Source organism: Phlebotomus papatasi, unplaced genomic scaffold (assembly GCF_024763615.1).
Source record: "Phlebotomus papatasi isolate M1 unplaced genomic scaffold, Ppap_2.1 HiC_scaffold_140, whole genome shotgun sequence".
NCBI classification, from domain to species: Eukaryota; Metazoa; Arthropoda; class Insecta; order Diptera; family Psychodidae; genus Phlebotomus; species Phlebotomus papatasi.
In genome coordinates this window covers 5798-23269 of record NW_026604386.1, presented here as the reverse complement: position 1 = coordinate 23269, position 17472 = coordinate 5798, and the positions used below count along the sequence as shown (strand labels likewise).

General features: G+C 40.6%; 1 protein-coding gene across 1 annotated transcript; it reads right to left on the bottom strand.

The window, feature by feature from the left end:
• Positions 1 to 14846: 14846 nt before the first annotated feature.
• On the bottom strand, positions 14847 to 16301 carry LOC129808865 (uncharacterized). The gene is made up of 3 exons (XM_055858769.1): positions 16169 to 16301; positions 15507 to 15637; positions 14847 to 15341 (listed from the first exon to the last, which is right to left on the bottom strand). Exons 1-3 carry the CDS (start codon positions 16299 to 16301, stop codon positions 14847 to 14849), a joined length of 759 nt encoding a protein of 252 aa, XP_055714744.1.
• Positions 16302 to 17472: the final 1171 nt, after the last annotated feature.

The window sequence follows — 17472 nt, the reverse complement described above, 5'->3', positions numbered from 1 at the left end:
TGCTGATCCGACTCACATGACGCCAGGCCCAATTGATCTACTTTTAGGGGCTGACGTGTACACATACATCGTGGAGAACGACTTAAGGAAAGTCCAAGATGGACATCTCACTATGCAAAATACCAAACTTGGGTGGACCTTGATTGGGAAAACATCGACCACATCAGACTCTCCACGAGTAATAAGCATGATCTCTGTTATTAAATGGAATCAAAAACTAGACCAACCTTGGGATATAAATGACGACACACCCAAGAAGGCAACTGATGTGACTACAGAACAACGGGCCGCTGATGGAAATGCTTTAGAGTTCCGCCCGCCCGCAAGACCCCACTTTGGGGGATTCTCTAAAATTGATGTAAAATCACACTCGGGTCCAGATGGAATAATCCAAGTGGCAACCGGGAAGTTCAGAGGATATGAGAAGGATCGACCAGTCCATAAGCTCTGCCAATTATCTACGAACGTCCATGATTGAACTGGAACTTCTTTACCTCGTTTTATAATAATAATTCTTTATTTGCGTCCATTTTGGACCTTTGTAAATACATTGTTTATACATTATTGTCAACATTGGTATTTCTGGCAATCTCTAATCTTTTCAGATAATCTATTCCTCTTCCATCCTCACACAAAATTTCACTCCTATCTTCCCTACCTTTTATATCTCTACAGCACCCTACTAAGATGTGTCTTAGATCGTCAAGGCCTATGTTACAAAATACGCATTTTTTCTCCCTCTCACTCCTCCATCTCTCTAATGCCCTTTCCCCATTTTCACATCTGTATTTTGCAAGTATTTTTGTTGCCATTCCTCTTTTCAAATACCTCGGCATCCAAGGCGTCCATAGGATTTTGTATTCATCTGACAGTGCGTTATATCTTTCTTGATCGACCCATTCTTGATCTTTTTATGTAACTCGCACCACAGCGACATACCTTCCTCCAGCCTCGTGTTAATTATCCACTCAGAATAACCAACTCTTTCGAAGAACTTTCTTCTGCTTTTCATCCATGTTGATTCCGATTGAACTCTCCTCCTCATCTCGTTCGCACACGCTTTCAATACCTGATTCGGGCTCAATCTGATATTCTCCTCGAACTTTATTGCTCTGCTGGCTGCTACCGTGGATATTCTCTCTATTTTGGTCTCAGTTTCTAAGATTGCACTTTTTGTACTCTGTTTAAGCCCTAACACCCACTTGAAGTATTTTCTCTGAATCACTTCGAGTTCTCCGCAGCTTTCATATCCCCAGATTTCACAACCGTAGAGCATACCGCTTCTTATCAAAGTATTAAACATCTCCTTCCTTATACAAAAGTTGTCTTTGAAATGTTTCTCTCCTATATTCCAGATTTGGCCTAATTTCTGTCGTGCTTTTTTTGCTTGCTCTTTTAAGTGATCGTTGTTTTTACCATTATTCTTGATAATGTATCCTAGATACTTATATGCTTTAACTTCTTCGAGTTCTTGCTTTTCCCATGTCCATCGCTCTTTGCTAATCCTTCCTCCTCTGCTAAAAACCATGGTTTTAGTTTTCTCTACGCTTAACTTCAACCCTATATCTTTCAAGTAAGTCTCAAACAATTTTAACATCTGCTTCAACTCTCTTGCTGTATTTGCCATTAATATAAGATCATCAGCATATGCCATGGTAAAAATTCTTATACCTCCAATCTGAATTCCTCCAAAAATTCCTTTTTTAAAAATTTCCTCTACCTCTCCTATATAAATTGCGAATAGAAGAGGGCTTAATGGACATCCTTGACGAACCCCTCTATTCGTTGCAAATACTCTTCCCTCTATATTCATATATGTTCTTTTATAAAGTTTTCTTATAGCATTTATCAGCTGCGAGTTAATACCACATTTATTCATTTTTTCCCATAATTTTTCCCTGATTATATTGTCAAAGGCCGCCTTGATATCAACAAAAACCACGTACAACTTTTTGTTCAGTGCTAATGTTCGCTGGGCGACATAGTTCAAAATAAATATATTATCCATAGTTGATCTTCCTGGTCTGAATCCTGACTGTGTCTCCGGCAAAATTCCTAGCCTATCTACTTCGTTCTGAAGTCTTTCTGCCAGGATTGTGGCAAAGATTTTGTAACTAGTGTTCAGCAGCGATATTCCTCTATAATTTTCAACTCTAGTTTTGTCTACTTTCTTGAGAATAGGCCAGATTATTGCTTTTGCCCACTTTTCGGGTATTTCACCGCTGTCCAGAATTTCATTTAAGTGATCTCTCATCTTGTCTCTAACCGCTTTATCTACATTCTTCCATATTTCTGGTCTTATTCCGTCTTCACCAGGTGCTTTCCTGTTTTTTTAGTTTTTCAATAGCCTTTTCAATTTCCCGTTCTGATATTCTCTCTATATCTTCAGAGCTTACTATTTCAACATCCACGTACGTTTCCTGATCCCTTTGCACATTCAAAAGTCCTCTGAAGTGAGCTTCCCACTCTTCCGGTGAAATATTTTCGTTTTTTCTGACCCTGTTAGTTTTTCTATATCTGTTTATATGATCCCACGCACTATTTATATTTTTCATTTTCTTCAGTTTAAGTTTTAGTTTCTCCTCTGCTTCCCTCTTTTTCCTTTTACATATTCTTTTGTACTCTCTCCTTATTTTAAGATATTCGTCAGCCTGAACTTCTCCTCTTTTCCATTTTCTCAACATAGACGCAACTTGTACTCTTCTTTCCCAACATTCCTTGTCCCACCATATACATTGAAACATTGATCTTCGTTTATCTTCCCGTGTAATGACACATTTTCCTAATGTTTCCTCCAGATTTACTATATCTTCACTCGCTGTGATCTCCTGCATTCTCGATTTAACGTTTTCCTTAAATCTTCGTTTTCCTGTTTCTGTCCAAACTTGTCTATATATCATATTGTCTTTACTTCTTTTATTTATGAAGGCACTCTCTAATACAACGACTTGTGGAAAATGATCCGACTCCGTCCTTTCCGTTATCTCAAATTTTTGTATTCTCTCCCATGCACTCTCGTCCGCAAATGTGTAATCTATAACTGTTTGACCTCTGTACCCCATATATGTGAAATTACCATTTGCATCCCCTTCCTTATTTCCGTTTAATAAAAGCAAACCATTTCGGTCAGCCAGAGCCATCCAGTCTTTTCCTTCACTATTCGTGACTGGGTCTTTCGTGGTTCTTTTTTCCATTGGTCCCCGTTCCTGTATAGCCGTGCTCCATAAATGTCCGATTCTTGCATTCATGTCCCCTCCGAGAATTATGTGTTTGTTCTTACTATCCTCTAAATAATCCTCAACACATTTTTTAATCTCTTTTATACAAGCTCTATTGTAAACTCCTATCAGCCGCCAAGGTTCTCCATTTATCAATATCTCTCGCATTTGTAAATCATTTTCTTCGTTAGATTTCGCCCTTTCTGTTAATTCTCTCCTTACTCCACTCAAAATTCCTCCAATTGCTCTACCTTTTGTAGAGCGTGCGGCCTATTCGACACATGTCAACCCTCGTCGACGGCTGCAACCCACCAATCCCAATTCCTTATTCCTTTAACACGTCCAACCCCTACCATCCCAAGGCGGGTGCTGAAGGTTGCTATATGGTGCTCTTGTTGCTTATGGCAATTAACATCAGTACTTCAGTGAGTGAGCATCAGTCGCCGTGGACAGTCACTCTCAGGAAGTTGAAATAAGGGTGGCAAACCTCAGTTCCCCATTCTCCCTCTAGAAATTGATAATTCTATTTTAGGTGAGCCCCATCTGGGCTTACAAATTCAGAAGTGGGATCCCCATTCCCCAAAAGTGGATCGCGAAACGAACAGTTGAATTAATTGTTGTAGTTGTTGTGTTGAGACTTTAATTAATCTTGCATTGTGGTCGAGATGTGTAAAGTTCAGTGATACTACGAGAACACAGAAGATAAGGTGGAGCATTCCTGTCGAAGAAAGTCTGCAGATGATTGGGGAGTCCAAGCGGGATCACTAAGCCAACGTGGAGGAGACATCGTATTGTGGAGCCAGGAGATGGTGGAGCGTTTAGAACGAGTGATTCTTCAAGAGAGTAATTGTGAGGATGGAAGTCTCAGTACAGAGAAATCATCGGAGAAAGATTTTAAGATAAGTCCATTCCAATTAAATTTCTAGAAAAAGTTATTATATTGAGCAATCGCAGCTACAGTAACACAGATAGCTATCGATATCATAATCCGTGCCATTTCATAGAAGTATATAGTTCACATCAAGAATTGATTTCAAAGAATTGCAATACCATCAAATATTTGACGTGTTATCATCAAAGGAAAAGTGAGGGATGATTTGCTGGGAAATTTGTGCAAACGATAACTAAAAATTATAAATATCATCTTGAACGTGTTTTAAATTTACTATGGATCTAAATCTAAATCATGACCACAAATGAAAAGTTCTTCAGTGATAATTTCGGATACAAGTCCTCCATAACTTCATTATTTAGTTGCATCTGTGTTATAGTCTTCAAAATCACTATTAGTCCCATTTTGATAGATAATTGTTTTCATGTCCCATGAGCACATCTTTACGGAAATACATAGTGAATTAAATTTAATAAAAAAGGTATTAATCTACATTTGAGACAACTATTTTCATCGAACGCGAGTTTTTCATGATTTACCAAGAACCACGTTTAGTGCGCAACTTAATAAATCAATTATCGAGGTCAGAAGATGTTAGCAAAATAATTTAGAAGTCTGTTGGGCTGTATGCAAGGAAATGATTTCGTAGGATTACGTAGGTTAAATTAAAATATTAATTGAGCAAAAGTACTCTTCGGAACATTATCAAATAATCTTTTCGTGGCAATCACATACTTAACACCTTGTCAATGACGAATAAATATTGGAAGATTTGAGAGGTCAATGAAAAGCAAAAATTTCATCTAGCAATAAGATTATAACATTTCGGATGAGACTGTTGCGAGCGCAACATATTTAAATTTAAAACTGTGGAGTGTGTTGCCCTGCTGAGGCGACGAGGGCGCTAGCGACGAGGAGAGGAGGTAGAAAAATCAGCAGCAGCTGATGAGTAAAAGAGCGCCAATCGCTCTCTTTCACCACTGACCGCCGAGGAGGCAACATCAATCACCTCGCCCATCTCCACCAGCCCAATCCCCAGCAGCAACACCATCATCACCACCAAGCATTGAAGCCACTGAAGCCACCGGGAGCCCCCAAGAACACCAAGCCCAGTGCTGAGCTTTCCGGAGTAACCTCTGCCACATCCACCTCTCCCAAATTCCCATCTCAACCTCCGTGGGAGTGTTCTCACCGGAGAACACAGGGGAGTGTGGGACATAGTCCTTGCCCCGAACGTGGGAACTGAAGGAAGGAAGGAACGGAGGGAATTGAAGGGAGGAATGAAAGATTTTTCCCAATAAGACATAGAATTATTGCAAATGGAACATAGAAGCTGTGTCAATGAATGATCTGTGAGATTGATGTGTGATAGAGGGCCCTCGAAAGTGTGTGTGAATGAGATTTTCCATTGCAGTTGTAAAGTGAATCAAAATTGGGAATCTGGAGGAATTCGTATAGACTTGATCTTAGGAGAAATCATAATTTCAGTTGTATAGGCCACATAAGGGAAAGTGTAGGACACATTTGAAATTGAAGACGAAGCACAATTATAACTGTCAGAGGTTTATATTGATATCTATAGTTGATAAGACGTTTGATATTAAATACGTATCATCAGAAAGTTTACGCGATCGAGGATCAATACCACATATGCTTAACGAACATTACCGCGATCACGGAATTGAAGGACAAATTAAAATATTAAAAATTGGAATTCATATGATAATGTTGAAATATAAGAAGAAAGGAGAGAAAATGATAAAGATGAGTAATCCATTTTCGAAAGTATGGAAATAACCCAAAATAAATGCTGGTAGAGAAGGGTACAAACTTAGGTATACGATAGGGGCTATAAAATATTGAAATATTTTTGCAGACAAAGAGACCCGACACGTCGGCAAGCTTAATGTTATATTGAAAGGATGCGTTAGAGGAAATGGTCTAAATGAGTTTTTCAATTGCTTAGACCCAAAAAGAAATGCGTCTGGGTTAAGGGACGAAAAACAACACCTCATTCAGGGATCATAAAACAAATGCAAAAGGATCGACAAGCAAATTGGGAAAACCCAAATGTGTTGCAAGGACCCATTAGTTCAAGCGCCTTATGGAAATGAAGTAATTAGGTTTTTCAAACAGACATACCGACAATGTTGCAATTTATCCTACAAAAAGGTTTTACAGTTTTACAATGCACCACTCATTAGGCGGGTCTTGGGATTTCCGGGATGGTCAGATACTCGGGTCGAAAACGTATCCCTTGCAATAAAACCCACATAAATAGATATGTGTAATGCTTTTAAAATGTATACAGCTGCATACCACATTTTTCACAAATTGTAAAATATATTAGACATCGGATAATTATTAACGAAACGAAGGATCTTCGAAAGAACATTATGTCGTGTCGCCATACCTAGAGAAATTTGAAAACTTTCCCAACCACATGCTCTTGGATCGGATTTCAATCAAAAAGGAATATTTTGGAATAAAAGGGGTAACTCAAAATTTAAGGAAGCGGATTTCAGATGGCAGATATATGATAGATAAATAAGACGGGTAATTCACGGTTATATAAGTCGAATTCAGTAACAATTAGATAGTATTTTGAAAAAGTCTTAATATTAATATAATCTCTTTAGAATTCTTAATACATACGGGAATACAGGGCTACGTAACATAAAGACACTAAATCGCGTGTAGATCTAGGTTGAATACGATAGGGAATATCATGAAACGTAACCATATCGACGCGACGCTTATTTTAGTCAACATTTGCGACATAGAAATTAACTTCAGTTGTACAACACTCGCGCAGAAAATATAGTAGTTTATTGATTGGGAAAGGCTTTGTCGAACCATCTACATCAACAGAAGATCGTAATTCGTTCAGGCGATATATGGAAATACTACAGATGGACTGTTCGTAGTTTGAAAATGACTCCTTAGAGACTGATAGATCATTATTGCGAGAGAAGGAATTATCTAAATGGGAGGAATAGGAACACGCTGTCATTCGGAACATTAATGGCCTTTACACACTATAATGAATGTTCGTCAATAGTTGCCATATTGAAGTAAATTGTTGATGCCAGAGAAAACTGTCAAAATTTCTTCAATAATGTAAAAGATAGATATCACTTTCTCTAGCGTGTGGATCTCATAACAGTCACTGAATGAATTCTTCGTTTTGAATTTTTTTCAATCATAATTTGTTTACATGGCACAGTGAAATTACATGAAAAGGAAGTTTGTCCTGGATTTTACATGAAGAGAGAGAAAGAGGTGATCAAGTAGAGAACATGTATGATCTTTCACGAAGCTGGAGCAAATATACGAAACCTATTTGTAAGACCGTCGGGTTATGCTTACCGTGTTATGCAAGATAATAAAGTAACTAGAAATTGTTTTCCGGCAAAGATGCGTATGTCAATTGTACAGAAATGGCTTATCCAGGATAATCTAGGTTTCGAGAGATATAATATGTGATAGATGCGGATGGGTTAAATGTTAAAGAAATCCGAAAATTTTGGGAGTTATCTAAGAATATATCAATATGACGTGTAAGCAATCTAGCATCAAAGCATTTATTGCGGCATCTGAGGATTCATTAAATTAGACAGATCTTGAAGGAAAAGAAGGTTATTTTTGACGGTCGGTTTTAAAATAGTCAAAGGACTTTTACAGTATCTCGGGGATATCAAGTAAAACAGTTAATGTAAAGAGAATCCCGACGTCTATCGCATGTTGTAATTCAACTTAAAGTAAAGAAAGGAAAGTAAAGTCTAGTTCAAAATAAACGCGTTAATGCAGGATTCGGTGTTAAGAATTTCAAATCTGTGAATCAGTGATATTGTATTACACTTTATGGGATCAATATTTTTAGTATTCAGAAATCGAATCATATTAAAGGTACACATTTTTAGGATCACGGGATAATGAGGGAAAAACCTTTTTCTGCTGTCGAAAGTGCACAGGTAGAAAGTAGGACAACATATTCATTTAGGTTGACGGTTGAAATATTCAAAACTTTGAGTTGAAAGTTGTATCGCACGGATTCGCAAATAGATGGCGTTATGTATGAAATAAACAAATTGTATGGAATCTAATAGGAGTATGAAGAAATAGTATGCTGTGTGTAAGGGTTTCACACATACGATGAGGTTTTAAGGAAGATGTTGTACGAAGTGATAACAGTCGATACTATAACAAGAGATAGATGACATTATACGGACAGAAGTGTAATTCTGAAAATTTTTGGACAACGTCGTATTGTGAATATAAACATAGCACAAACAAAATCATAATCGAGTTAGACATGAACCAAATACAACAACGTGTGCAGTAGGAAGTCTAAAGCCAACATTATAGTAGAGTAATTCGCAACGCACAATAGTTTTTGTTTTGTAGGTGTGCTTTTGATGTTTCAATGAGAATGAGTGAGATCTAGATATGTTAATCTCTCTTACTTTCATATGAGATTTCGAAGGCATGTTTGCAGGACGGGGGTTATTGTGCTCTGGACCTAAGGGAACGGCATCAAGAAAATAATGGAATCTTCAACAGTGTTTATGTATGAAAAAATAGTACAGGGGACTCTTACAAGATTCGACTGTAATGTATGAAAGGAATAAACGAATATAAATGAAACGTATTTCGTGAAATACTAGAAGAAAAACAGAATGGCAGGAGTACAGAAAGGCTGGAGTCAACGGGTTTTATCCGAGCAAAGGGACAATAAAACTCAACTCATCAATGACAGGCTATTATTATTATAAGTAGGACACGGTATTTAGGGGTATATTCGGAGAATAGGAGCGATACTTTATAAACTCTAAAACACACGGTCGGTAAATGTATCACATGATGAAAACGGTAATCATGGGATAGTGGTATGATCAGATTCCTAGGTCCAGAGGTACGATCCAATTACAACAAAGCGGACAGAATCTGGCCAGGAGTGTGATGCATACAATCACTACATCCCAAAGTTAGGGAACAGGGACCGAAAGCGCCGAACACATCGAGTTTGTTCCAGAGGGAGGAAAAGAAGACTTCACATTGGAAACCAACAGGAGCAGTATTCGACAGAGCGCACATTCTACACTACAGCGAACTTCTACTACACGGATGACATCTAATTTGAATGCAAGACAACAGAAATATAACCAGTAGGACCGTTGAAGGATTCTTATCAGAGAATTGAACTACAACAGAAGAGATTCAACGAAGGAGTCGACTACACTAAAGACTGAAAATGTCAAGTTAATATGCGACAGGAGTTTCACGGGGTACAAAGGCATGGGGCAGTAGTATTTTGGATGCTGAAGATAATCGCGACAAAGAGTTTGTGACTAGAAATCACTGAAGTTGTTCACTTCAAAGACGTAATGCTCCCAATAGGTCACACTATTGGCAGGCTTCTACATGGATACTTCTGGTTGGATCAAAGGAAATTCAGTCAGAATAGCACCGAGGAATTTGATATTGGAGGAGTAATCAAAGTGATAAAACTGAACTGAGGTCAACGTCATGATCATGATCCAAAAGGAATTGCCATGAATATGCAAACAACAATACCAAAACAACAGAGCTCTGTGAAAGTAATTGTTAAAGGACAGTTGACGGATAAGTTAGCGTTGCAGATGTTTTTGAGGAAGTCAATCACAGAAACTTAGTGATTGGGAAAATGCCACAGGAAAGGACAAGATGTCCGTATACACAGGGGTACTGTGTGAGGAATGCGCATTGAGGAACGAGACTAGCTTGACCTACGTGGACTGTGGGTTTTCGGCCAGTGATGTGCGGAAGTGTCCACTCCTAATGCAGTGATTGGCTCCAACAGGTGCTGTGGGTTTTTGGCTCTTCACGGGTATTTTAGGCGATCTCCAAATCTCTAGAATGCCCACGTCAAAGAATGTGATTTGCCCAAACAGCTACTCTGTTGGCTCGCGCTTCTCACGGGCACTTTCTCAATCATTGAGTCCGGGGAGTGTCACCCCTACAAATGAAGTGAGTAGCTATAACACGTTCCCATGTTGTAGCTTCTCGCGGGGCCTCCATTTCTGGTCGGTGGCAGACCAGGTCACAGCGCCTAGTAGTTAATAGGACTGTGGGATTAAGCTTGCTTAATCATTCGATCCATGGTGATAAGTGGATTCGAGCGCTCTATGTAACACGGAACTTAAAGGTTAATTCGCCTTCCTGGTATACTGGATTCCTAGGTGTTGTGGTGCTATGGGCTAAAGGAGCAGGTTGGTAGCATACGGTCCTGGCCTGGGGCTCCTACCATTCACCACGCTGCCAAGGGACGGCAGCTTCGTCAGGATTGGCCGAATTGTAGAGCGTGCGGCCTATTCGACACATGTCAACCCTCGTCGACGGCTGCAACCCACCAATCCCAATTCCTTATTCCTTTAACACGCCCAACCCCTACCATCCCAAGGCGGGTGCTGAAGGTTGCTATATGGTGCTCTTGTTGCTTATGGCAATTAACATCAGTACTTCAGTGAGTGAGCATCAGTCGCCGTGGACAGTCACTCTCAGGAAGTTGAAATAAGGGTGGCAAACCTCAGTTCCCCATTCTCCCTCTAGAAATTGATAATTCTATTTTAGGTGAGCCCCATCTGGGCTTACACTTTATTACTCTCTCTAATTGCAGGTGTCCACAACCAGTTATATTCTCTTGGTAACTTATTTTCCCATACTGCTAACTCTTTTTTTTCAATCCAAGTTTCTACTAAAAAGACAATCTCCATCTCCTTCACATATTCCCAAAAATTGTCATCTTTAGATCGTAGTCCCGAAACATTCCAAAATAATATTTTTATTTGTCTTTTGTCCGAATTGTTTTATATAGCCGTTACTGATCGTCCATTCGCTCTCGTGAGGAAAATCTCCTTAAAAAAGAACTCTTTACTATTCCATTATCCTTCTCGCTCCAATCCCATCTTTCACCATCAATAAAAATTTTTTGATATCCAACTTTCTCCACTTTTCCATCTTCCCTTTCTTTTCTTCCCCTGTCTCTCAATAGTTTTTGCACTCTCATTTCAGCTTCAGTAAGATCATCATCAATGTATACGCTATCCCCATTTATTTTCTTTCCTCTCAACAGACTTTTCTTTCTCATCACTTCTCTCTTATCTTCCAAACTTCTTAATTTAACTATCCACCTGGTTTTCTTTCTACCCACACTAAAGGCATCCTCTATCTCAGTACTCAATTCAAGATGTTCCTCGAGAAATTTTACAAGCTTTTCCCTTACCGATCCATCCCCCGTCAATTGTACGTTAGTCAATACGAGGTTTTTCTTCCTTTCGCGCCTTTCAAGCTGTTCCACTCTAGCAGTTAACTTTGCGAAATCTTCTTTCCATATCTTTACCTCCTTTTCTCTCTCTTCGTGAGCCTTTTGCAATTCTTTCCTCACTTCTTTAATTTCTTCTATTAGCGATGAATAGTCCTTTCTCATTTGTTTCATTTCAATTGCTAATTTTTCTATAGCTTGCACTACAGTTACAGTCTCCGTGGGTGACTCCTTGGATTTACCGGGCGAGAAAGGCATATTTACACTCTTTTCGGTTACGTTTGGATTGTTCTCAGTTAGCTTGGACCCCCCTCTTATAGAATCTCTCGCTTCCCTTCTTTCTTCTACTCTTACACTTTTCAAAAAATTTCTAATATCCTCTGTGCTTCGAGCCCTCTTTACTGAACTTTCTTTAAGTTCTTCTAAGCTTGCTACTTTTCGCACCGACATATACCAACCCCTTTGAAAAAATAAAGAACTTCTTAAAACTTCTTAACTTAAGAGATTTCCCTTTGAATTATTTGAACTTTTAAAAATTCTTAGTTTAAGAGATCTTGGCAAAGATCCAAACCAGAGTAATGCGCTCTTGATGCAAAACTCACAGTCTCCCGTATGTCACGATGAATCTCCTTCAACAGCGCCCCAAAATTTCTCACACAAAGATCCTGAAGCACAAGTCGACGTCGCCTTACTCCTCCTGATCCTCTCGTCACCAGATCAACTGCAGCGTTACAGCAGAGCTCACTACTTGAAGAAAAAACCACTCGTAGAAATTCGCAGTGCCACGTAGCTGTCAGATCGACCGTCAGATGCTTCTTGGTATTTGAGACAAAGATCCTTAGCCACAAGTTGATATCGTCCTGTTCCTCCGATCCTCTCGTCACCAGATCTACTGCAGCGTAACAATCAAACTCTTTACTTGAAGAAAGGACCACTCGTAGAAAAGCTCCAATGCCACGTAGCTGTCAGATCGACCGTCAGATATTATTAGTTTTTAAGCTGCAGGAGCCACGGAAAAAAGGAACCAACACACGGTTGAGATGCCCGTGGCCGCTGTCTGCCAATTGGTACACTGAAATTGAGTCTCGGTAACGAGAAATACAAAATTTAGACAAAATTTTCTCCGCAGCCAAAAAATCCGATGTTGACACTTGCCTTAACACTTGAGTACCCAACCTCGTTTTATATTTTCGGTTACAACTGGAACATTGGTCATCAATTCTAACCACTCTACATAATTTAGACAAACCTCTCATTTCGACTTTCTTGACCCATTTTTTTTTTAAACCAAAATCATGACTAATCAACAATTTATTAGGACTCTCATTATATCCCCCCCTCTGGAACACAAATTGTTTGTTTGTGGCAAAAAAAAACTCTCTCCCTTTGTTTAAATGTTCATGTCCGGGGCACCGGGATGAATGGGTAAAAATGGCTGCAATTGATGGATTTGAGAAAATTCGGGAATTTCTCAAGTCAAATGGAGGTGGGTCGAGATAGTGGCGACATTTGACGAGAGCGAGAGAGAGGGAGAGGAACATTTTTGTTCACTCTTATTATATGACTTGCTAACTCCACACACTGGGCTCTCAGAGACATTTTTATTTGGGGAATTTTTTTTCATAGGAAATATTTTATTTTATTTATTTTTTTTTAATATTCTGGAAGGTTTAGTAGGCTTTGGATTTGGGGTATTTTGTTTGTCGGTAAAGTGAGGGGTATACGCGGGAGGGGGGTGAAAAGTCAAAGATCAGCGCCTCCTTTGGTAAGAAGTTTTCTTCCCCCACTCCAATGGGTGATGTGTCAGAAAATGCGTGCAAAAAGTGAGGGGTGTGAGGAGAGGGGATTGACACATGAGTTGGAAAGATCCTTTGCCCCTCCCCACCCCAGCGGACAAACCAACTGACCACATACATTAATATTCCACATTGCAGCAATTAGCACACAAGACCGATGTGTGACGACTTACGACGGTACACACTCGTGGCCACATTGTTCCAAGTGCGACACAGACGCACTGTGGTGATTTTAGGGGAGTAGGGGGAACACTAAGTCACACACATGTGACGAAATTTGGCATGCGATGTGTGTATGTGTGTGCAAGAGTCACCTAAGCTTTTTTCAATTGAGAAAAATTATTTAGGTTTCATATTTTTATATTTTCTGTCTTTCTGTCAAAAAATAAACAGAGCATTTGAGAGCCGCACAAGGGACGAGACGTTGTGAAGACTTTTCTGTGACGTTATTGTGACTGGATAAGGGCAAAGGGATATTTTTAACCGACTGACACGAATAAAAATATTTAAAAAAAAGGACACAAGTAGTGAAGTGTAAGTGTGTACTCTTTGGATTTATAAGAACATTGCATCAGAAAAAAAACTGCTGCAAATGTTCCAAGTGATATCTGCGAAAAACAAGTGGAAAAATTGTGACAATTTTGTTTGACAGATAGCTAAGTTAGAAATACAAAAAGAAAAAAACTTTGCTCACTAGTGGCAGAGCAAAAAAAAAACAACTGCGAGACACAGAGGACAATTGAGGCAAGAGTTATTAAAGTTACGTGTACAAAAATTCTGTCGCGAGGTGGTATGATGAGCAGAAGAGTATTGTTTTGAGTGGATGTAGGAGCTAGAGTGTGAGAGGTAGAGAAACCACAGAAAACAGCAAAAGATTCCTTTTTTTGTTTTTATTTTTATTTTGGGAGAATTGTGATACCTTACTATGATTGTATACCTTAATAATAAGCCGAAAGGTATAGTGAGATGAATTGCCCATGTGGAGAAGTGAAACTCAGAAAAATATATCAGTTTTGCAATATATTTTGAAGGAGGAGGAAGAAAAAAAAAAGAAGAATAAGTGGACAATTAGACGAGAGAGAAGTGTGTGATTTCCGTCTAAAAAAAAAAGAGAAAGAGTGAGTGAAAGAAAAAACACCTGTTGAAAAAAAATTTGTACACATGTAGATCAGATTAGATTATAAAAGGGGGCGGTGACTCAAAAGTATAATTAGCACCGCTGCACCCAGGCCTCTGTTTGGGCCCATTATGCATCCCCTAGACTACCCTAATTAAGGGCGGGGTGTGTCAAGCCAGCCAGTTCTCCGGACAAATTCCATCAAACAGGCTGGTTTTAACCCCGATAACTCATTCTGAGACAGTATTGCTTTACCAAGCAGCATCCGCCTCAGATTATACAAGCTAGGGCAGTCACACACTAGATGTGTGACCGTCTCCTCAGATTCATTGCATCCTCTGCATATTATGTTGCATTGAATGCCCATCCTATTTAGATGTTTATTGAGGCAGTGACCGGTTAGAAGGTTGGCAAACCGCTGTGCTCTCCAGCGGCTGCCACACACAATATAATCCGTTCGCTTCCTGTTAATTTCGGTCATAAACAGTTTGGACACGCGACACGTGTTTGCCGCTGTCCACTACGCCTGATGAGCCTTGATCATATCTTCTAATATAATTGACTTCCTCATTTGTGAGGATAGTCCGACTACTGGTTCAGGTCCAACGAAGTCAACCCCTGCTCCCTCAACTGCAAGGCGGTCTGCTTCTTCGTTGCCTTCAATTCCTTGGTGTCCAGGTACCCAGTATAGATCAACCTCGCATTGCCGGAAAGTCAATTCCAATACCTCCTGGCATTCCGCGACAAGAGCAGATCGCGATCTCCAGCCCGATATGGAGAGAATTGCAGCTCTGCTGTCCGAAAAGATTTGTATTTTCCTTCCCTCAATACCGGCCTCCAACAGTCTTTGGGTGCCCAGCGTAATGGCAGCGACCTCAGCCTGAAACACCGTGGTGTAATGGCCAAGGGACACCGATCCACTCAACTGGAGCTCTAGACAGTGGTAGCCGGCTCCTGAGGAGCCCTCAACACATGAACCATCTGTAAACAGAGTAACGGCTCCGGGTTCAATAATCTGCCCTTAGCGTTCACTCCACTCGGCTCTGGTGTATATTGTAGCTTTAACTCGTTTTTTAATAGGCTTTTCGCATCTATCATAGTCATCTTTCATTAAAAGTTCAGGGTGCCTCCGGACCGGTTTATCGAGGATTCTCGTATGGCCGGCCGGATGGCAACCTACCTTCCAAGTTCCTGCTGAGCGTAACCTCAGAGCGGCCAAGCACGCTTCCGCCTTTATATAGAGCGGTAGTGGTGGCAGGCTTAGCATGACCTCAAGAGCCGCTGTTGGCGCTGTCTTGATAGCCCCCGTCACTGAACGACACGCTAATCTTTGGAGCCGCTGTAGTGATCGCGCCGAATTTTTAAATTCGACTCTTGGCCACCAAATCACAGCTGCATAGGAAATTAACGGCCTAACTACGGTTTTGTAAATCCACAACACAATTTTCGGCGATAAGCCCCAGCTTTTGCCGAAAAGTCGTTTACAATTGAAAAAGGATCTAATAGCCGCGTCGATCCGGCCTTCTACATGACTTTTCCAGGTTAGTTTATTATCAAGCAAAACGCCTAGATATTTTGCCTCCTGGTGGAGAGAGAGATCATGCCCAAATAATTTGGGTGCTCTGTATCCATCTAGTTTCTTCCTCCTAGTAAAGATGGTTAGTGCGGTCTTTCCGGGATTAACGGTAAGTCCGCGAACTGTACACCATCTTTCTACGATACTAAGTGCCCTCTGCATTAAGTCGCATAGAGTAGGTAAAAATTTGCCTCGCACAACTATGCAGATGTCATCGGCATACCCTTGTGAATAAAGGCCTGCCGCATTCAGTTCCACTAACAAACCATCCACAACCATGGACCAAAGCAAGGGTGACAGGACCCCACCCTGAGGACATCCGTTGCTAACGGTTGCTTTTAGGCGGGCTCCGCCAATCCTCGCCTCCACAGTCCGATGTCTCACTATGTTGATTAACATTCTTTACAAGGTATGGCCGATACCGAAGTCCTTCATAGCCTTAAGTAGAGCTTTGGAATTGACCTTGTCAAAGGCTCCTTCCACGTCCAAGAATGCTACAAGTGCCATTTCCTTGTCACTAATTGATTTCTCCAGTCGGCTTACCAACTGATGGAGAGCCGACTCGGTAGATTTACCTTTCTGATATGCGTGTTGCGTAGTACACAGTTGTCTCTTAACAAGAACTTGACTCCTGATGTACCTATCACAAAGCTTTTCCAGGGATTTAAGCAAGAATGACGTCAGACTGATCGGTCTGAAGGACTTGGGGTCGTCATAATTGCTCTTCCCCGGCTTCGGTATGAATACGACTCGTGTTTGCCTCCAGGCGTGTGGTACGTAACCGGTGGCAAGACACGCTTTAAAAATGTTACAGAGGTATGGAATAATCATCTTAGCCACGCGCTGAAGCATAGCTTCAGGACGGTGATACCGTCCATACATGAAGTTTTGTACGGTGAGAAAGTACTCAGTGCCCACTCCACGCCTTCAGGTGAGACTACCTCTGCAGCTTTCCCCCAATCACTGCTCCTACCTATATAAGATTCAGAACAGGCACTATCCGAATTTTGATCACCTATCACGCAATTCGGAAAGTGTGTTTCAAGCAGCAGGCGAGCGGCTTCTGACGGTGTGGTGGTGTAACCACCGCTTGGAAGCCGCAGCATACCTACCTGCTCAGAGGGATTTTTTGATAGGACTTTTTTAATCCTTGCCGCTTCATTGACGGTAGTGATTTCCCCACAAAAATCCCTCCAACTGTTTCTTTTCCATTTCCTTACTTGTTTTTTGTATTCCCTCTTATTAGCGACCGCTTCATCCCAGTCACAGTCTTGTATAGTATTGCGGGCACGGTTAATAGACTTCCTGGTGCTCTGTCTTAAAAGACTAAGCTGTTTTGGAAGTGAATTCCGCTTTTGTTTTGGTAATCCGACTGTTAATGGACAAGACAACATGGCTGAGTTCAGTTTGCCAACCGCCTCTTCAATGCCCCGCGCGTCCCTCGGCATGCTATCATTTTCCCCCCATCCATCCACGAATGACCGCTCAAATAATACCCAGTCTGTTTTCCGCGGATTTCGGTAGGGTTCTAAACCTTCAGTCTCAGCCGAAATGTCGAAATATATTCTGC

Bases quoted from the DNA above. Each gene is read 5' to 3' on its own strand.
- LOC129808865 (XM_055858769.1), bottom strand. From the start codon at position 16,301: ATGTTAATCAACATAGTGAGACATCGGACTGTGGAGGCGAGGATTGGC. The intron at 15,638-16,168 runs GTTTGTTAGTGG...CGTGTCGTTCAG, and splicing joins TTGGTCCATGGTTGTGGATG to TGACGGGGGCTATCAAGACA. The intron at 15,342-15,506 runs GTAGGTTGCCAT...CGCTAAGGGCAG, and splicing joins GCTCAGCAGGAACTTGGAAG to ATTATTGAACCCGGAGCCGT.